The sequence below is a fragment of the Molossus molossus genome, unplaced genomic scaffold (genome assembly GCF_014108415.1).
Source record: "Molossus molossus isolate mMolMol1 unplaced genomic scaffold, mMolMol1.p scaffold_m16_p_6, whole genome shotgun sequence".
Classification (NCBI taxonomy): Eukaryota; Metazoa; Chordata; class Mammalia; order Chiroptera; family Molossidae; genus Molossus; species Molossus molossus.
The window spans coordinates 26169154-26191528 of record NW_023425399.1 but is presented as its reverse complement, the minus strand read 5'-3'; the positions used below and the strand labels follow the sequence as shown (position 1 = coordinate 26191528).

General features: G+C 43.0%; 1 protein-coding gene across 1 annotated transcript in view; it reads right to left on the bottom strand.

The window, feature by feature from the left end:
• TMC2 (transmembrane channel like 2) overlaps positions 1 to 22375 on the bottom strand; it is a 60373-nt gene that overhangs the window by 22122 nt on the left and 15876 nt on the right. The window contains exons 5-12 of the mRNA XM_036245499.1: positions 19715 to 19805; positions 16683 to 16764; positions 16210 to 16316; positions 9869 to 9967; positions 8398 to 8540; positions 6341 to 6488; positions 3361 to 3549; positions 409 to 588 (exon numbers count right to left, since the gene is read on the bottom strand). Of these exons, the coding sequence (XP_036101392.1) occupies positions 409 to 588; positions 3361 to 3549; positions 6341 to 6488; positions 8398 to 8540; positions 9869 to 9967; positions 16210 to 16316; positions 16683 to 16764; positions 19715 to 19805 (1039 nt within the window). The remainder of the gene's footprint in view (positions 1 to 408; positions 589 to 3360; positions 3550 to 6340; positions 6489 to 8397; positions 8541 to 9868; positions 9968 to 16209; positions 16317 to 16682; positions 16765 to 19714; positions 19806 to 22375) is intronic.

The following is a 22375-nucleotide window of genomic DNA, read 5'->3' as shown; positions in this document are numbered from 1 at the left end:
CTGGTCGATCATGACATGTCATCTCAGTGGACACTTACTCAGCTGGTAACCCTACGGCAGCTGTGAAACAGTACGGGACAGGCTGCAGATAAGACATTAAGCTTCCAATTGACACATGTATGACGTGAAAAAAGACAACCGAAGGGAAACAGCACAGAATTGCAGCCAAATGGTAACAGTGGTTGTCTCTGTACCGCAGGCCGACGCTCTAACCGCTGAGCCAAACCAGCCAGGGCGTAACAGTGGTTATCTTTGGGTCAGATCCTGAGGATATTTTCTCTTCATTTTACTTTTCTGAACTTTGCAAAATGTATTTAAGTAATATGATTCATACATTAGGAGAGTATTCTATTTTTAAAAAGTTAATTTGGTGGGCACCAGGGACTGGGGGGAGTTTGTGGTCTTTACCTTGAGGTGGACGTCATCCATCAGAGCCAAGAGAAATGTGTACAGGTTCCCCAGGAAGAGAGCGAAGATACGTCCCAGCTGCCACTTCAGCCCAATGCGTGGGTGGTAATTCTCCAGGGCAGCGATCGTTTCAAACAGAGGGGGACAAAACATCCCAAGCAGGGACATCACGATTTCAACCTGAGAGATCAGCAAAGCCTCATCAGCATCACTTGGTTGGCCACCATCTCTGCACCCCCAGGGCCATGCAGCTCCCTCTCCTTGTTGTCCCCCCCTCTGCCTCTGGAGATACCCTGGGGTCGCCAACTTGCTGTGTGACCCTGGCGAAGGCGCCAACACGCCCTGAGCAGACAGCATATGTGTCACGCGTCATAATTGCTCTGCCACTGGCTGCTACCGTGATTGTTGCTATTGATATTGATAAAAAAGCAAATTCTTTGAGAAGTAAATGAATTAACAACCTATGGGACACTACTCGGCGTTCTGTAAAGTTGTGAACTAGTTAACACCCCATCTCAGGAGACCGGAAGTCAGGAAGCTCAGCTCACACAAGGGAACTGTGGTTGAGAGCGTGGCTTTTGGAGTCAGCTCTCTGAGCCTGAGCCCGGCTCTATTACTTGCTGGTTTGGTAATTTAGGAAAAGTTACCTAACTTCTCTGAGCTCCTTCTGTCTTCATGTGTAACACAGTCCTGACAGTCCTTGCTGTGAGCATCAGAAGAGACAATAAGCACACATCTACTCGCCCAGAACCTGGGAGGTGGGAAACACTCAATTTCACCTCCAAGTTAGGGAGAATCCTGACTCTGTGACTGAACCTGACCGCAGTAGAACATTCTCTCTGCAACTCAAACTGCTCACCCAGGGGAGGGTAAATTCTTGAGCTGCTGACCAAATTGTAGGTTGGTCAATATTTCTGGGCTGGTCCTGACTCCCCCAGTCTCTCACACTGACTATTGGCTTGGCTTCTCATCACCTCACACCTGTATATGTGCTTAGTCCTTCCCACCTAGAGAACCTCCCACCGCTGCCTTTCTTTACATTGTTTGTCTGATGCTCAGCCTAATTCCTGCCTTTGCCCCCAAATCCTGATCACGTCATTCCTGTCTACTGCTGTTTGTGCTTTGGTTTATTCTGGTCAAGCCTGCTTCCTAAGGAAACTGTAATCCACTTAAGGAGCAGAATCCATCTTGGGCATCTTTTGTACCCCCACATAGCTTAGTGACTTGATGTTTTAGATGAGTTAATTGCAAATAGCATGTACTTTAAAAAAAATTCAATCTGCCCTGGCTGGTTTGGCTCAGCGGTTAGAGTGTCCGCCTGCGGTCCAGAGAGGCCCGGGTTTGGTTCCCGCTAAGGGCATGTACCTCGGTTGCAGTTTGTCCCCGACCCTGGTTGGTCGTGCGGGTGGCAGCCACTCGATGTGTCCCTTTCACATCGATGTTTCCCTCTCTCTCTCTTCCTCTCTCTCCCTCCCACTCTGTCTGTACAAAAAATGGAAAAATGTCCTCGGATGAGGATTAAAAAAAAAAAAAAAAATTCAATCTGATCATGATTGCCTTTAAACTGTAGCTTTAATTCAGTTTACATTTACTGTAACCACTGATATATTTAGATTTAAATCTATCTAATTTTGTGCATTCTATTTGTCCTACCAGTTTCATTTTTTTTTTTTTCCCTAGCCTTCCTTGCTTTGTGGGAGTGACAGATTTTTTTCTTATTATTAAATTTACTTAGCTTATGATTCTGATGGTCAGTATTTGTTTCTGGGCTTCGCTAGGTGGTTCTTTTGCTGGTCTCATCTGGATTAATTCATGAATCTATGGTCAGCTGAAGGTTGGTGGCTTCATTCACATGTCTGGTGGTTGACTGGCTATAACCTGGGGTGATGAGATAACTGGGCCGGGAATCTCACCATTCAGCAGTCTAGCCTGGGATTGTTTAAATCATGGAGGTCTCAGGGTTCCCAAGAGAGCAAGTTCCAATGCACAAGCACTTTTCAAGTCTGCTAGTATCATGATGGTTACTGTCCCTTTGGCTAAAGCAAGTTACATGGCCAAACCCAGCTGGATTCAAGGGACGGGGAAGCAGATTCCACCTCTTCATGCGAGAAGCTAGAAAATCACATTGCAAAGAAATGTGCAGACAAGGATGGGAGGACTTTGCAGCCATTTTGCCAACTACCACAGATTTCCCCCAAATATTTATGGATTCAATATAGTCACAATGAAACTTTAATGTGTTTATTGTGGATCTCAATGAGAAAAATCACTCTACCAGCTATCAAGACATACTATAAAGCCATAGTTTATGTGTGTGTTATTAGTGCAGGAATAGACAAGTAGACCAATGGAATAGAAAGGGGAGTGTGGAATCGCAGCCACGCATGAAGAAACACGTGATTTATGACAGATGGCCCTGTGGAGCTGTGGGAAAGGACCACCTGTTCGTGGCTGGTGTTGAAGGCTGTCCTGACTGACATGCTAATTAAATCCAGCTCTATCTAGCTACAGAAGCCTAATAATGGGCGACTCTTGGTTCAAGACGTTTGTACTACCGGACTAGAAAGAGATGTCATTTCACTTTTCTTTTTTTTTTTTTTTTTATCCTCACCCGAGGACATTTTTTCGTTTTTTGTTCGGATAGAGTGGGAGGGAGAGAGAGAGAGAGAGAGGGGGAGAGAGAGAAAAAAACATCGATGCGAAAGGGACACATCGAGTGGTTGCCAACCATACGACCCAACCATGGCCGGGGACAAACTGTAACCGAGGCACATGCCCCCAGTGGGAACTGAACCCAGGTCTCCCTGGACCACAGGCTGACGCTCCAACCACTGAGCCAAACCAGCCAGGGCTAATTTCACTTTTTAAAACAAGTCTTCAGCGGAATGGCACAGGAACCAGGTAATTTTAGCATTTGCCCTTATTTCACTTCCACAGAGATGCCCTCTTTACCTCATTCCTTTCATACCAGCTGACGTTCTGCATTTTGGAGAATTCCTGGGATCGCTTCACCACAAAGTAAATGAGGTACCCACTCCCACACAAACAGCAGATGATGAGGAAGTTGGCCAGGACACGGAGAAATCTGGTCAAGTGGATGTTTTCTTCTTTGTTACTTTCTTGTTCGTCCACTATTGATTCCTTAATGTGTGAAAATGAGATATAAATGACGTAAGGCCAGGGACCATTGTTGGGTTCCTGAGATGACTGTATTTTCATAAATGAAATAATATAAAGCACTGTTGCCCTATGAAGAAATTAGTTCTTTCCTTTAAGAAAACATATTTTGTTATTACTGTTATTCTGGTCCATATAGTGACAAAACCATATAATTACTATGTACCAGATGTGGTACTAAACACTTCCCATGCATTTTCCCTCTTAATCCCAACAACAAACCAATAGCATAATTTCTGTTATTACCCAGATCACAGATACTAAAGATCAGAGAAATTTCAGTAACTGAGTGGGATTGTTTTAAATCTATAGACCAAATAGATTAAAATTTATTCTTATCATTGAGTCTTCTAATCCAGAGGCTGGCTTTTCCTATAAAAACAAGTTCTTGCCAAACGTTTTCTATAAAAAGCCAGAAAGTCAACCTTTTTGGCTTTGCAGGCCATTTGGTGTCTCTTATAACCACTCAGTTCCACCATTGCAGCATGAAAGCAACCACAGAGAAGCTATAATATATGGGCATGGCTTTGTTTCAATACAATCTTATTTACAAAGATAGGTAACAGGCTGGATTTAGATACTGGGCCATAGTTTGGTGACTCCTGTTCTAATCCATGAGCATGGTACATCTTTCCATTTATTTAGAGTTTCTTAATCTCTTCCAGCAATTTTTTGTACTTTTAGTGTAGCAATCTTTATTTTTTTCGTTAAATCTATTCTTAGGAATTTTTATAATTTATGTAATGTTATTATAAGTGGAATTTAAAATTATTTTCTAGTTGTTTGCTGCTAGTGTATAAAAATACAATAGATTTGAAATTATTAACTTTTTCTCCTGTACCCATAACTATAATAAAGACACAATTAGTATATGGCAGACCAAGATGAAAAATGAAGTCTCTTAGATACAAAAGTACCTGGAAGAAGATTTTGGCAATCAATGAACAGTTACTGTGTTTAACTAACCCCTCAGGTTTAACTAACCCCTCAGGCAGTTAATATACATTAACACATATAGTTCTCACAACACATGCCCTGATATGTAAATGTATTATCTTGGTTTTTAATAGACTCAGAGGAGAAGCCTGTCCCAGATGTTCAAAGTGCTTCATAGGCATTGACCTTTTTTGTCTCTGTCTGGTAGGCCAGGGGGAAGAGACAAAGGCCCTGTTGACCCCTACCCAGTCCTGGGATGCTCCATCACAGGCTCCCCACTGCTGTGAGAAGAAGGGGGACAGGACCCAGTCAGCTGCCTGCTCCACCCACTGCCAAGCTGACAGGACCCTGGGGCTCAGGAAACCCATGTAAGTGATGTGCTGAGCCCAAGTCTGCCCCTGGTGGGTGTACCTGCCATCTGCAGGCATCCAGGCAGCAGGAAGGGCCTGGAGAGAGGAGACAGAAGAAGACAGGAAAACCCAGCACAGTTGTGTCATACATCTGACTTCTGCCAGGTCCGGAGGGAAAAGTCTGACTGATCAGACAGGAGAAATATTCTACTATCAATAATGGAATGTTTTTCTGGTCATGGAGGAAAAAACAAGACGTGCAGTGCTTCAGCATGACAGCTTCCGCTTTCGTTAATTTGGTGACCCTCCGGTTTGTTTTGCATTGTAAACTAAGGAGAGATGTGTAGTTCATCTCACAGCCCCCTTGTGAACCAGTTAATGAGATAATTTAAGTGTGGAGTTGTGCACACAATTGATTCCTTTATTCCTACACTCCCAAACCAGGGCTCTCAACTCTTTCTGGGTGTTCTCATCACTTGAGGAGCCTTTTAGAAAATCTAATGCCAGGCCCTGGCCTGTGTTGCTCAGTGGTTAGAGCGTCAGCCCATGCACTGAAGGACTGTGGGTTTGATTTCCGGTCAGGACACATACCTGGGTTGCGGGTTCAATCCCTGGCCCTGGTAGGGGTGTGAGCAAGAGGCAACCAATTCATCTCGCTCTCTCTCCTCCTCCTCCCCTTCTTTCCATTCTCTCTGAAATCAATGGAAAAAATATCCTCTGGCAAGGAATACAAATAATAATAATAATAATAATAAAATAAAAATACAATGCCAGGACCCCATCCCACACCAATCACACCAGAATCTCTGGGGGTGGGACTGAAAAGATTTTTAAATCTCCTTAGGTGATTCAAACATGTGTAAAATGTTAAGAACATCTACCCCAAATGCATTCTTTCATGTCCCAGAGCAGAAAACACTATCACAAGGAAACAGGCAGAACCAGGCCCCAACATCCATGATTCTCTGAAATATTACGAAACAGATGTTAGGTACCAGCTGTGAGCATGTTTTGTTGGAGGCTTGAAAGCTGGGCTCTTGCTTCTGGTAAAGTTCTTGCCACAGATTACTTGGTAATTTTTAAAAATAGTTCTATTTTTTTTTTTTTAAATTTTATTTTGTTAATCTTCACCCGAGAATATTTTTTCCATGGATTTTTAGAGAGAGTGGAAGGGAGGAAGGGCGGGAGGGAGAGAGAGAAACATCGATGTGAGACACACATCAGTTGGTTGCCTCCTGCATGACTCCCCCAACCGGGGCCGGGAATGAACCTGCAAACCCAGGTACATGCCTTTGACTGGAATCAAACCTGTGAAACTTTGGTCCGTGGGCCGATTCTCCAACCGCTGAGACAAACCGGTGAGGGCTACTTGGCGATCTTATTTCCCATGACTCAGCTGGGAGAAGTCTCCCAATGACTGGAGGCACCCAAAGTGCCCCCAGGAAGTGGGAACTGCCCTGGGTGTCTACCTTGAAGCTGGTGGTGATGGAGGCATATTTGTTGTCGGCCGTCTCTGAGTTCCCGATCAGGTAGTCCCAGCTGGTGAACATCTTGAAGCTGAACGTGAAGTTATCACTCTCCCCCTCGCTGGTGCTGCCCTGGGTGTTGCTGGCCATGCTGCAGGGTGCACAGCACTGTTATTATTTCTGCCCTATTTTTGCTGCGTCAGCCCCACGGAACCTTGGCCCGAGCCAATCTTGGGCACAGGTAGCAGACATCCAATAAAGGGAATGAACCACTCAGGGACATGGGCCAAGACAGATTTGGGGCACTTGCCCCCCAGTCCAGAGCCCACTGTGAGCAGGTACAGTGTCAGCTGTGTAACAAGAAACCTGTAGGCTACAGGACACTTAACCGTGTTTTCTACCCTGATGTCTGACGTCCTGTGGCTTGATTTGCCTACAAATGTTTCAGAACTCTTTATTCTCACAGAGAGACATCCCTTTCTAATTTATCTATTTTCTTCAATAGAAAATTTATTTTTTCTGATATAAAATCCAACAAGCCTTGAGGCAGTTGGTACTGTACCCAGGTAACATGCACATCCTTTTCTTAAGTAAGTTTGGTTGAAAGCAGTTTGGACCAGACTTGTTACCCACGCACTTCCGCCTACCTATCCTCAGCCTCTCTTTGTGGCATTCTCTCCGGAGGTCAGCTCTGTGGGAATCACCACATCTGAGCAGGGTCTCTATCAGAAACAGTGTGTGTGTGTTGGGGGGTGGGGGGAGGAGTGTGTGCCTCCCAAACTCTGTCTCACATGTTGGTTTTGGGAATTTGCTGTTCCAGGGGCTTGGTTGGCTTAGTTAGCTCTTTGGTTCATCAGGGAAACTTTCCATATCCTTATACTTATCTGAGATAAGAGCAGGGGAAAATGTAACCACATGAGGCTAAGAATGAAACCAAGCATGCCTGGTCTGTGTGGCTCAGTGGATTGAGTGTCGTCCCATGGACTAAGAGGTCCTGGTTCAATTCCCAGTCAGGGCACACGCCCAGGTTGTGGGCTTGATCCCTGGGAGAGGGCGTGCAGGAGGCAGCCGATTGATCGTTCTCACCTTGATGCTTCTATTTCTCTCTCCCTTCCTCTCTCTTTAAAAAAAATCAATTAAAACATATTTAAAAACAAACAAACAACCAAGCCTGTCTCCTTTTTCTTTTTCCTGTGCTTGAGAGAGCGGGCAGCCAATAGCACCTTGCGGTCACTGTTGCGTGCTGGGCAGGTTCTCGTGAACAGCAGCACTTTCCCTGTCAGGGGTCTACCCAAGCTTTGGGGTGCTCTACTCCTCTCCGGCAGACAGCTACCCCTGTTCCTCTGACAGAGGGGTGGTCAGGTGTATACAGGCGACTGCGCCACCCCACCCTGCACCAGGCTTTGCTGATTGGGGTCCCCCGACTTAGAATAAGGCAATTCATGGGGTGGGCCAATTTTTTTTAGAGTATGCATTAAGAAACAAAGACCCAATTAAGACACAATTAAGAACCAAACCCATTTCTGACCACAGAGACAGGGAAAGTTGGGACCAATGAGGATACCAAGGTTAATCAGAGCCACATATGTTCATTTAGGCTTACACAGTTTATACCATCATAAGTACTGGGCTGGGTTCTCACATGCAAGCTAGAGGTATAGAGTTTTTCTGAGAAAGCTGAGCTCTGGGAGTAGCAAAAACAGGCAAAAATTTCTAGTCTTACCTTACCAGATACCATGCAACCCACAGTGGACAGTTTCTGGAACTCACTAGAGTATTTCCTACCTCAGGGCCTTTGCACATGCTCCTCTTTTGTCTAAAGTGCTACGCCCCAGAATTTTAGCATGGCTGGCAGTTCTCAGCTTCATCTAGAGGGTGTCTATCCCATTTCACAGACCTTCCCACATTACTGTTTGTCACTTATACCACGTATGACAATCTGTATTTGCTTTTCCTCTTTAAATCCCCCACAAGAAGGTAAGTAGTCACACAGTAGCCATGGGAGTGGGATGTTTGTATGAAGAAAATTAAAAGCCTGTAAATAAGATGGCCATACTTACGATCTAATGACAATCATCAGGCTATAGCCGAACACGCTGACCCCCACCATAAAGTAAGCCATGGGCAATCTGTACCTCAGCCACCCGATGGTCCTCTGGTCATTGTAGTAGCCATAGAAGAGAGCAGAATACTTCATGTAGCCCTGTGGGACAGCAAATCCAAATGCTCTGCGTGTGTACGCATGGCGCAGCCACCACACACTTCCATTCTACCAGGCACGTCTTTCTCGGGGGCTAGCGGGAGTCTAGTGGGGGGAGGAAGAGGTGTTTTTCCCTTCACTTCTCCCAGTTGCTCCCAGGTCTACCCATGTCTCCATATCTCCCCTTCTTTCCTTTTTTATTGTCTCTATTTCTCTACTATACAGAGCGCCAAGAGATATAGGACAGAGAGCAGAGTGTTGCTACCATTTGGGATAAAACTAGGGATAAGGGGTGTGTGTGTGTGTGTATGTGTGTGTGTCTGTGTGCACAAGTAAAAATAGCTCCAAATTCTTACCCTGAGCATAGGACCCTAAGCAAAGGACCCTGAGCAAGGCAGGGGGGCACCAAAAGTGTGTGATGCATCCAGGGACTTCCTTGTCCCAAACTTGATGATACTGGGAGATAGTATGAGGTCTTAGATACACAAGGGACTCAAGAGTAGAAAGCAACCAGGTCATGAACAGTTTTTGTAAACCCAACTCAGAACACTGGATTTTTTTTCCATTTGGGAGTGGGAATAAGTGAATATTAGAGGTAGTTAAGTGGCAGGGGCAGCTTTGCACTTTAGAAAGATCACTCTGGAAGCAGAGGGAATGGAGGTTGTAGAAGCCAAGCCAAGGCAGGGAGCAGAGGTAGAAGATTCTGACAGTGGTCTTAGTGTCGTGGGCACTATTCAAAGGAGAGGTAATAGAGATGGAGAAAAGGGGCCAATTCAAGAACTGTTTAGGATAGGCTCAGACTTAGTGATGGGTCAAATGTGGGGAGTGGTGGTGGGTAAGAGGGAGAAGTGTAGCATGACCTCCAGGTTTCAGACTTGATTGATTGGATGAACCATGGTTTCATTAAAGGAGATGGGAAAAAGACGTGGATTTGGTTGAATACATGTTGGAATTCGAGGAGCGGTAGGACATTCACTTGAAGATATCATGTGACACTTGGGGAAAAACTGGAGTAGCAACTTGGCGATCTTCCTGTGGGTACCGGGAGAGAAAACCATACTGTAAGATCAGCTTACACTGATCTAGCAGAGTGAGGGGAGCAGTGTTCTCATGGGGACACATGCCCATCAGAATGTGTGCCTGGGAGGAAGAACCTATGAAGAGGACTGAGGAGGACATAGCTGGCTGACTCATTTTGCATAGTGCTGGAATTTCATTTGATTAAAGCACTGATTTTTCAATAATTAAGTGTGACATGTCTCACGTATCCATGCAATCTTTAGACCTCACCATCACAAAATGGAAATGCATTGGCATGCTGGCGACGGTACCTCAAAATCCCAAAGGACGGAAAAATCCATGGCTTGTTCTTCCTCAGCCCGAGGCACTGTCTTTCTTGGTATACTTCCATAGGGCATGCCCATCAGTACCTGTGTAGGGACACCAACACAAGTACATGTAGAGAAGACATAGACACACAGGTTGAAGACTTTCTGTCTCAGAACAGGACACACCCATTTTCTTCCTCAAATAACATTCATCACTTCCCGATTTTAAAAGTAACACACACTTGCCCTGGCTGGTTTTGCTCAGTGGTTAGAGCGTCGGTCTGCAGACCAGAGAGGCCCAGGTTCGGGGTCGTGTGGGTGGCAACCAGTCGCTGTGTCTCTCTCATGTTGAGGTTTCTCTCTCTTTCTTCCTCCCTTTCTCCCTCCTGCTCTATCTGAAGATAAATGCAAAGGTGTCCTCGGGTGAGGATAAAAATTAATTAATTAATTAATTAATTAATAAAAATAAAAAATAAAAGTAACACACACTCATGGTAGAAAATGTGAAAAAGTACAGAAAAGCATTTAAAAACTACTTATCACCTCCTCATCCCCAAAATAATGACTGTTAGATACTCATGTGTTTCCTTTCAGTTGTTTCTGACTGTCATATATATTTCAGTCTGGTTATTTAGCTTAATATTATTTTTATGTTCAGTTCCTTATGTCATATGGTATTCTCAAAATAAAATGACTTCAGGATATCTAATAACATGTATGTACATAAGCTTAGTTAACAAGTCCTTATTGTTGAACATTAATCTTAGTTCTTCATGAGTATGTAATTCTATTATTATACATTTACATAATGCTTGTATTCATATCATTAATTATAAAAAATTAGAATTATATTAAATTTACATATTGATTTGAAAAAGATTGACTTTTTCATGATATTAAGTTTATACTTCCAAGAATGTGTCTTTTTGTTTATTTAGTTGTATTTTTGTCCTGTAATGCTTTATAATGTTCCTCACAGAAATATTCTAATTCGTTAAATTTATTACTAGCTATTTCATAAGTTTACTACTATTGTGAGTGTAAGAATTTTAAATTTTATTTCAAACTGGATATTGAGAATATAGAAATGCCGTTGATATTTATTTAAAATGATCCAGCCATCTCAATATGCTCTTCCATTAATTCAAGTAACTTTCAGTAGGCTCATTCAGATTTTTTTCTGGTATACAATAATATCACTTGCAAGCTAAAGTAGTTTTATATTTTTTCTACAAAATGCAGGATTTTAATTTTCTTGATGTACTATGTTAGGTAAAAATTTCAATATCATGTTGAAAGGTAATGGGATGGAGCATACCATGCTGCTCTTGATTTTCAGTAAAACAGGCTCTAGTATTTCACTATTTAATGTAATATTGCTTTTGTTTTTATTATGTTCACAATTTTTAGGTAATTCCATATATCTCTTTAGTTTGTTTTTAAATGTATATGCTTATTGGAAAATGTGAGATAATAAATGCTTGTTTTCAGCAAAAACATTTGGGGTATTTTTGTTACACAGCCATAGATAACTAATACAAATGCAAACAACAGGAAAGAAATAATAGGAGTAAAAATTAATGACATAGAAAATAAAGATACATAAGACAAAGCACTAAATATGACAATTTACAGTAGATTTATTCATAATAGCCCCAATTGGGAACAACCCAAATGTCCACAACTGGTGAATATGGTATATCCATATTCTAAACCATGGTATATCCATACAGTGGAATATTACTCAGCAATAAAGGAACAAACTATTGCTAACATGCAACAGCATGGATGAATCTCAAAGACATTGTGCTAAGTGAAAGAGGCCAGACCCCCACAAAAAAACTACATACTGCATGATTTAATTTATATACTATTCTGTAGAAGGCAAAACTTTCAGGACAAAAATCAGATCATTGCTTGTTGAGGGCTGGAGACAAGGAGAGGAGTTTGCTTGTAAAGGAAGCACAAGGGAATTTTTGGGGTGATGGAAATATTCTATATCTTAAATGTGGCAATAGCTACCTGATTGTATATATTTGTCCTGACTCATTGAACTATACATCTTAAAAGAGTAAATTTTACAGTATGTAAATTAGGTCTCAAGAAAACCTGAATTAAAAAGAGACACAGAAGAAATCAACAAATCCAAAATTGTTTCTTTAATAAAACAACTGAGAGACAAAACTTTGATATAAATGAGAGACTGAAAAAAATTATGCTGTAGTGCAAAAGGGGATATAACTTCAGATACACAAGTGAGTTTAACAAACAAAAAACTAGCCCTGGCTGGATAGCTAGGTTTGTTAGAGCATTGTCCTGATATGTATGTCAAGGTCGTGGGTTCAATCCTGGTCAGGGCACATACAAGAAGCAACCAATAAATGCATAAATAAGTGGAACAACAAATTGATATATCTTTCTCTGTCCCCCACCCAAGTAAATAAATAAGTAAATAAGTAAATAAATAAATAAATAAATAAAAGAAACTATTTGACTTTAAGCCAATACATTAAAATATATGACTTGAATGGAAAGTTCAGGAGAGTAGTTACATGTGAGGGTTATGTAGGTAATACAACTGGAAGAAAGAGGACTTTAGTGTATATATAATTTTATTTTTATTTTTGAATTTAGTGGTAGGCAAATAGGTTTGTTCTTTATTTCTTTCCATATACCTGAAATATTTTAATAGTTATTTTTGAGGAAGTATCAATATGAGGCTTACTGACTGAATGCTGTGTACATGATCCCTAGAGCAGAGCTTATAAGGCATTTTGAAAAATTGTTTAATTTAATTAATTAAAGTATAAGAGCAATTATCAACCCTGGCTGCATATTAGAATCACCTGGGGAGTTGTATGAGTCATGTAATGTTGTATAACCAAGTACTCTAACACTTAGAAATTTAAAACAACCACATTTGTATCTTCATGTTTCTGAGGGTTGGGAATCTGGGTGTGGCTTAGCTGGGTCCTCTGCTCAGGGTCACTCACAGGCTGCGGTCAAGGTGTCTTCCAGGGTTGGGGGTCTCATCTGAAGGTCTGGCTGGGGACAGATCTAATTCTACATGCACTCATGTGCTTGTTGGCGAGTTTCAGTTCCCCATGGGTTGTTGGACTGAGGGCCTCGTTTCCTTGCTGGCTGGCTGAAGGCCACACTCAGTTCCTGGACAGGTGGGCCTCTTCAACCCGGCAGGTTGCTTCATCACCGCATGCAAGTCAAGAAGGGGATCGAAAGAGAATGCCAGCAAGATGAAAGGCGCAGTCTCTTATAACCTAATCATGTAAGTGACAGCCTTTGGTTAGAGTCTATTAAAAGCAGGTCACTAGTTTAGCCTCTACTCAAAGGGAGGGGTTTGTTGATGGACTAGACACCAGGAGGAGGTGATCTTTGGGAACAATCTTAGGTGTATGTCTACCACACGAGCTTTTAAAATGACAATGCCATGACCAGGCTTGGAGAGTCACGTTCAATTGACTTAGGATCTAGTATTAATTTTCTAAAACTCCACACATGATTTTCACAATCAGCCAATGCGGAGACAAGAAGTACATGAACTTGTCATCCAGTAGGGCCTTGACAGCCAGCTTCTGCAACATGACTTCCCCAGGGATCGTGCAGGCATTCTGAGCTCTGCAGGCAATGATCATTAAAACTGAACAAGATTCATGGGAGCATTCAGAGCTGTCTAATTCCATTCCAATTATATTAATAATTTGTGGCAAAGGAATATAAGTATGAGGAGAAATTCTTTCAAAGTTGTCTAACATTTGAGCACCAAGGGTATTCTTATTCTCAGACCCTCTGATCCATCACGGTTAGCCTTAAGACATCCATCGGCTATGGGAATATCTATCTGATCATCAGGCTTAGGCTGAAAACCCTTGGGCCCCGACATCCTCAACTGCTGTTATCCAAACTGTTCTACTTTTCTCTAATTCCTTTCTTTTAATCCATTCCCATTGGTAATGCTCTGACCTGGGACTGAGGTTTGTATCAGGCTCTTAATTAATTCATCTTTGGGCTCTTCATTCCAGCCAGCTTCAGCACCCCCCCCCCACCCCCCACCCCCGTTCCTATATGACTTTCCCAATCACATCCAATCAAGTGCTTTTGCCTGGACAGTTCCAGTTGTGGCTGCTTCCTTGGAATACACCCATCACTAAGTTTCCATTGTTTCAAACAAATATCTCCCTTCATATGAAATATTTAGAAATTATACTAACTTACAATAATTACATAATAGTTAATGTTTCTTTTTGTTGTTAATCCTCATTGGAGGATATTTTTTCCATTGATTTTTAGAGAAAGTGGAAGGGAGGGAGGGGGAGAAAGAGAAACATCGATGTGAGAGAGACATAGCCATTGGTTGCCTCCCACTGGGGATTGAACCTGGAACCCAGGTAGTGCCCTTGCCAGGGAATCAAACCTGGGACCCTTCAGTGTAAGGGCCAGCGCTCTAGCCACTGAGCAACATCAGTCAAGGCAAATTTAATGTTTCTTATTAGAAAAAAACTCAGTGTCCTTAACATTATTCAACTTCTCAAAATGACTGCCTTTCTGAGCCACTGTATAGCAAAATGCCAGCGATGTCTCAAAGGCCTACAGCATTTTAATGTGATCCCTTATGGAAACACCTTCATTTGGAATCAAAAACTTCCAGGAAGAAAGCAAAGGCTCTGTGAAGGCAAATTTCCCCTGTGGCTTCTGGGGAAAACTGACACTTCCTTGGCTGTGGAGGGAAGAAGTGAAACTTCTTGTTGGCTTCTGACAATGTTGTCCCCTCGGGAGAAGTGGTCTTGGAAGAGCATTTGTACACACCTGCTAGGAGGGTTAAAACCTTGTCTCTAGGCGGGAGAGTGATACTGGCTCAAGGATATGTGTACAACTAAGTGGACTCATAACCCTGATTCCCAGGTATGTATATAAAGGAGTATAAAGACTAGTTAATGACATATTTGTCAGTGTACTTTTTAAGTTATGTAGAAGAATTCAGTGGATTTATAAATCATGTAACATTTCTTTGCTACCAAGTGCTATTATAATACACCATCAGCTTCTTCCACTAATCTGGTATAATTCACACTATGTGGAAGTCCTTTGAATTTCTTTAAAAAACAGGTGGCTGGTTTGGCTCAGCGGTTGGAACATCGGCCTGCAAACCAGAAAGTCCTGGGTTCAGTTCCCGCTAGGGGCACGTACCAAAAATCAAACAAAAAAACAGATGTGCAAAAAGTTGCCCAAGGATGTGACTACAGATAGAATTGACTCCCTATACTCATGGAGCCATTTATAATAAAATAGGAATCAGTCAACTGTCATAGATCCCATTAATAAACCTGGAAGGAAGAAAATACTAAATGCAGACAGACAGTGACCACGAGTTTCTGAAGTCAATCCACTGTGCCCCCAGCCCTGGCATCAGACAGCTCAGGCAGGACTAGAGCAACTCGTGTGTTCAGGGCACTGGACCAGAGGCGCCGTTGAAGAGACTCTAGGCCAACACTCTGAGGACCTGGGGTCTCACTCACCACAAATTTACTGTGTAACTTTGCACGAGTCACTCATTCTTTTTTTGTCTCTCAGTTGCCCATTTATAGGCAATGATCTACATCTATATGCACGATAGGATTATATTTAAAAGAACAGTGAGGAGTGCTACTCAATTCCAATGTTTTGGGGTAATAAGTTATGATATAATGCATTATATCCCTCTTTTTTCTTTTTTCAGGGTAAATGAGAAAAAACTCACTGAGATATTAATTCTCCACTGATCTTAAAGTAAAATGAGAGCTAGAACAATGTAGGGTCCACCTCTTAATTCAGAAACACAAGTATTTTGGTTCCTTTTATTTTTTATCCTCACCTTAGGACCTTTTTTTTTTTTTTTTTTTTTTTCATTTATCTTCAGATAGAGCGGGGGTGGGGGTAGGAGGGAGGAAGGGAGGAAGAGAGAAACATCGATGTGGCTGCCACCCACACAACCCCAACTGGGGCCGGGTACAAACTGCAACTGAGGTACGTCCCCTTAGCGGGAACTGAACCTGGGACTCTCTGGTCCATAGGCTGATGTTCTAACCACTGAGCAAAACTGGTGAGTACCTCCCTTTTTTTTTAACTGAGCTATCTGGGCAATTGATGTGAATATAGAATTTTAAATGAATGCCGGTGTCTGAGGGTGGGGGGGAGAAACATCTGTAACAAAAATAAATTAATAAAAATTGCAAAAAAAAAAAAAATGAATGACTGATTATTTGTAAAACAGAGAGTATTTAATATAAATGAAGACTGTGGTCATGATAAGCCTCAATACTATCTAAAGACATATGGAATTCTTTTCTTACCTCTGGGATTATGACTAGACCAAATATTAAGCCAAAAAGGACAAGGTTAACGCCATACATCCATCGGAGAAAGATGAAATATGATGCCACTGAAGAACCAAAGTGGCCTGCAGGGAGAGAAATGGTGGGATTTAAGTGTTTCAGGAGGATGAAGTTAAGGCTACCGAGCACTTTTTGTGTGTGATGGATCCAGTGATCACATCAGTTAGCGGAACAGACATCCTGAGCAGCGTTTTCTGTTTCTGGATAAATAACCCGAGACTCCATGGGGCTGGACGGATCTGCCTGACCTCCCGCAATCCGAAAGTGAAGAAACACAATTTAAATCTTCGTCTAGCTAGTCAAAACTGCATTCTTTCCCCCAATACAACAGGGCCTACAAAATCACCTAATCAGATGGTCAAGAACACAATCCCAGCCCTTGAAAAACCCTTCAGCGAGCCAGCTAAAAGCAGTGGCACCGAAATACTCACTTTCAATGTCCTTGATCTTCATTTCCCAGGGAATACATTGAGTCTTGAAATTATCAAAGTCTCTCTTAAACTTGACCCATTTCTGAAATTAGACAGGTAACACCCTCAGCTCATTAGCGTGCTGCCTTGGGGCCTGTTGAGGTAGTGGTTGCGGTGGACACGTCGACATGTCAGAGCTGCCACCTTGGAGTCGATGAACCCGGGCTGCCGGAGGTGGACGCTAAATCTTCGCTTTAAGTCAGGTGTGGAGTGAGAGAGAAACTGGGGCAACACAATATTTTGCATTTGTCTACAGAGCTGGTAAAATTTCAGGTGTGGACATTTTATATATGAATTTAGACATTTTGTATATAATTTCTGGTTTGGGGGGTCAAATGGGTTAGCAACCTGTGATACAACTTCCTTTGCCTTCAAACAAAGTTCGGGGGAAAAAGAAATCTCACATCTCTCACACCCACGCTTGGCAGACAGCCAAGTGCCTAAATCTGATGGGAACCGTTGCTAAACCACATGCTGGTGGCACTGGTCGAGGCCTCAGCCCATGGCGCCCCATCTTCTCCTGGTGAAACCATAACCTGTTTTTGTGTGTATGTGTGTTTTCTGAAAAAACATCAGAAAGGCATCAGGCACCTTTCCCCAGCTCCAACCCTTAGAGTCTGTGGCAGTCAGAAACCGGAGTGAGCTGCCTGTCGGCCAGCTGGGCGAACATGTGTCCACCTTCAGGGGGCTGCCTTCCCCTAAACCCATCCCCTGGAAATAAGTCCACTTGGAATTCTAAAAGTTCATAGAAAACAGCAGAGAGGTAGTAGGGAGAAGATCCTAAGATCAATTTCTATTATTACAAAGATCTCCTAAGAACTTGTTCATGAAGAAAATGAGATTTTCCCTTGAAAATTCACTAAGGATGAAGGGGAAAGTTTGTCTGAAGGAATCAGACAGGTTTCCAGACCTGAATGCTTTGACCATGTCCTAATTGGGTGACTACTCGATCAGGAAGGAACCCGTCCATCAGAAGAGAGAAAGGGGGAGAGAGGCCCACCAGCCAAAGACTGGTTGATAACAACGCAAAGATATCCCTCAGACAGGCAGGGAGGGCTGTGGGGACGGCAGGTGGTGGGCCTCGGGTACTTCAGTCCATTGCTTCATCTACTTTCTTAGTCCCAATTCTGTGCTCAAAAATTACCTTTGGCTTATGTGGCTTCCTACGCAGGTCTGCCTACAAGGGAAGTGTCTGCTCGTCACCTGGGCTCTGAGTATTTTGGTTTCTGTGGCAGTAATTTTTGATCACAAATGAATAGATTAGAATTAGGATGATGGTTTAACTTTCCATATAACTAATGCTACTTTAAAAAAAAAAAAAAAGGCATTGCTGACGTGGACTTCAAGTTTTCCAATTCTTGTATCAGTTATTTCTCCTCGTAAATGAATAATCCAGCATCTGGTTTTATATATCAGTCTCATAAGCTTTATTAATGTCAGTCCTCCCCCAAGATGGATCTCCTGTCATGGTGCTGATAAAATCAGTACAAAATATAGGCTTGCAAGGCTGAGGCTAGGAGGGGTAATGAACACTGCCAAGCAAGGCCCCTGGAGACACAGCCTGCCAGTTGGTCACTTGGCAACCATCTGACAGCCCCTCAAGGCTCTAGGCATCTCGGCCTGAAAAGTGATGCCCTGCAGGTGGGGCAGAGGCAGAGGGAGGCCAGGAGAAGCTCATGTTCTTCACGGACTTAGAGAATCAGGGCAGGAGAAGACCCTCACACCCGTCCTCGGAGCTCGGTGAGATGGTAGCACTGCCCCGGGACTGGGCTGTGAGCTGTACCTGTCATCTTGCTCTCCAGCTACACAGGAAAAAGCCTTCAAATAGTGGCCGAACAGGACGTGGGCAAGCTGTACATCTGTCTGTGGATGAAACCCGAATGACTAAAAACAGCCCCTGAGAAATACTACTGCAGAACAAGGAAAACGGGACACCACTCTCTGAAATACCTGGAAAGCACTTCCTCTAGGAGACATTAACACATTTTTGAGAAATGGTTCAGCATTCTTAATAGGATACAAGAAATATGGCTTCTAGAGTACAGGATAAAAATTTGAGACACAAAGGAATATAGGTGAAGCGTGCAAGGCTTACAAGGTAGGTAAAAGTTTAGTAATAGAATGAAAATAGACATTATATTATAAGTGAGACAGAAAAAGTTGATTAGATGATCCTGAGAATAAACCGGAGAAATTTCAGGGAATGCAAAGAGAACGTGAGCAAAGAATAACAGTGCGGGGAAAATAAAGAGGACAGGGGACAGGCAGAAATCTTTTTCCAAGGAAGAAGCTAGAACTCTTTGAACAGAAACATCATTGAACAACATTATTTATCAAAGATATAGTTAAAGAGTACACTCCAGTTGGAAAGAAAAGATCGGAGTGTGTAGTTAAGTGGTAAATAGTTCCTAGGTAAAATTAACAAAATGACTGACAGATAGTTAGTTGTCAGGCAACTAAAACTGAAAAAGGAGAAAAAAATAACATTAGGGACAAAAAAATTCAAACCCACTACATATAGAAAGTAATGACGGAAAGTATGGGACGACCATCTGCAACTTTCTGGTAATACATGTGAAGATCTTATAACATGATCAAGTTTGGGGAAGAATATAAAATCTCAAAATGGCCCTAAGAAAAAGTTAAAGCTTGAATACACCAAAAACCATGGAATACATAAAAAATTATCAAGGTATACTCTAGAAATGGATGATTCATCAAGCAAGATTTAGGGTTTGAAAAATAAGATCCCAGTGGTTTTAACACCGTTAATTTTATAAGTTTAGGTCTTCACTGGAGAGGAAACAAGTTTCAAATATCTTGAAACCCTCACAGATAGTGGAGAGAAATTGACCAGATACAGCTGGTTTCCATCCCCGGATGAATCGGAACGGTCAGCTGGACCTCCCTAGGATTCTGGGGGAGCTCGACCCGAAGGGCGAGGCTGGCAGGGGCCTGCAAGAGTCACCAGGCTCAGCCTCTGCACCACACACCTTAGCCATCAGCATCTTGTAGGCGTAGAGTCGCTTGCCTTTCCCCTTCCCCAAGGCTCCTTCATACGTCTCCACAAATTCTTGGGCTTCCCTGGTTAGAAAAGAAAAAGGGGGTGGGGGGCAGGAATTCAATTAACACCCAACCAGAAGAAATCTCAACCATGAGGGTGTCTGTGGCTGGGAGCCGCAGTGTTTTTATACTCCTAGCTGAGTATAACGTTAGTTCCATGAAGGGCACTTTGTCTTTTGTGTCCCTGAAATGTCCCAAATACAAGCACAGTGCTTGCTACAGGGTAGGCACCTGTAGGCAGAATTGTGGCCCTCATGACCTTCACTCACTGTGGTACACTCATGAATGACCCAAGGGATTTTGCAAGTGTAATGTTACTGACTTTAAAATAGGGACATGAGCCCTGGCCAGTTTGGCTCAGAGGTTGAGCATCGACTTGCAGACCAGAGAGTAGAGGATTCGGTTCCCGCTAGGGCACGTACCACAAAAAAAAAAAAAAAAAATAGGGACATGATTTTGGATTATCTGGAAGGGTCCAGTGTAATCACGGGAGCCCTTAAAAACAGAGGAGGAAGGCAGGAGAGTCAGAGGGACATGCCACAGAAAGGAAAGTCAAGGAGATTAGAAGCAGGAGAATTTCTGACGTTATGTTGCTGGGGCCCCACATGGAAAGCAAGAGAAGAAAATGAATTCTGCCCCAACCAGTGAACTTGGAAGAGGATACAGAGCCTGAGATGGGAACTGCAGCCCTGCTGCTACCTTGATTTTAGGCGGTGAGACCCTGAGCAGCGACTCCAGGCTGTGAGCTAACAGATGGGTGCTGTCGGAAGCAGCTGGGCTTTTGGTCATGTGTCACAGCAGCAATAGAAAATGATTACAGCATTCAGTGGATATTTGTGGACTGTATGAACGTCGAGTGGTGCGTGAACAACCAAGGAAGGATGGGTCAATGAAATATTCTGGGGTGGTGTGCTGGAGCTGGTGAGGACTGGCTCCCGAGAACCTATTGCTAACTATTCAGGAACATGGCCAACCAATTGTTGAACTGCTGGTACCTTGAAATTGGCCATGGTGGGAGCATGTAGACCATGCCAGCAAATGCCACAAAGCAGGGCTCCCACCTCCCACTCCTCTAGAACCAATTATCAGCAGCTAATGAATAAACCCAAGCAAGCAGATGAAGAATGAAGTCCATCTCAGCATGGATGCAAGAGGCCTGGTGGGGCTGTGTGTCTCGCTGCTGTTGCAGCTGTGTGTCTCCTGCTGTTGCAGCTGTGTGCCTCCTGCTATTGCAGCTGTGTGTCTCCTGCTATTGCAGCTGTGTGTCTCCTGATATTGCAGCTGTGTGTCTCGCTGCTGTTGCAGCTGTGTGCCTCCTGCTATTGCAGCTGTGTGTCTCCTGATATTGCAGCTGTGTGTCTCGCTGCTATTGCTACAGTTCTACTGCTCACTACATAAAATCTCCACCACCTCCACAGTGCAGGTGTGGGCTGTTGACACGTGTCAAAGTCACATTCTAACCTGGGATTCATCCCAAGGCTGGTTTTATTAGGATATCTCCATGATGTATGTATCAGTATTAATGAGGCTGACTGTCTAGCTCCTGAGCCCATAGTTAAAACTCAGGCTATATGGTGTGTGGTACCCACACTATATAAAGGCACATACATAAAGGATGCTTCTGAGAGTAACAGAATCTCAGTGCATGCAGGTAGTGACATTTCAGTGAAAGAATGTGTTCATCGCACATGTTTCATAAAATTCACTCTTTATAGACGCTGTTGTAAAATTGTTCTAAGAAAGTAGCTTTATATGTGATCAATAACTTTATTTCTTTTAATGAATGTGTTCAATACATGGTGCTGCGTTTACTCTGTAAAGCACAGGAACAGGAGATGTTTCTAAGGACAGTAGTTGTGCATACGAATAGATGAAACGTTATTTCAGTGAGTGAGTATGTTCACCACACTGTGCTGCATAGAACACACTGGGTTATTTCACAGAAACTGTAAAAAATTATTCTGAGTTGTAGCATTTGTTGTAATCAGATTGCTTTATTTCTGTGAAAGAATTTGTTCACAACATGGCCCGATTCAAAACAGTCTCTAAATGTCTAGCTACAGAAGATGTTTATAAGAATGCTTGTTGTGTATGTGAATACATACAGTATTATCTCATTAAAAAAACAACAACCTGGCTGTATGGGATTAAGGCTCCCTAATGAGACTAGCCACCTGTGCCCCCTGGAGGCCGGACACGCCTGGCAGTGACTTATCTGTGACTACCAACACCGCCGAGACACCAAAGAACGTTTTCATGAAATTCGTGCTTTTGTCGCCTTCCTGTGTCTTACGAGTGGACAGAGACTTGTAAGCACTTGGAGCTTTGAGGTTAAATGTGCCCACTTTGAAGATTGGGGACTTCAGATGAGAATCCTCAGCTCTTGTGCCCGAGTCACCGAGCCCAGCAGCAGATGCTTTCCTGCTCCATGTCCGCGCTGTGTCCAGGCCCCGAAGGCCCTCAGGAGGAGTGCCCGGCCCCGGGTGCAAACTCCGAGGCTCGCTCACTGCGAAGATGCCACCTGGTTTAAGAATTTTTTCTTTTTTTTTTTTTATCCTCACCCAAGGATATTTTTCCATTTTTTGTACAGA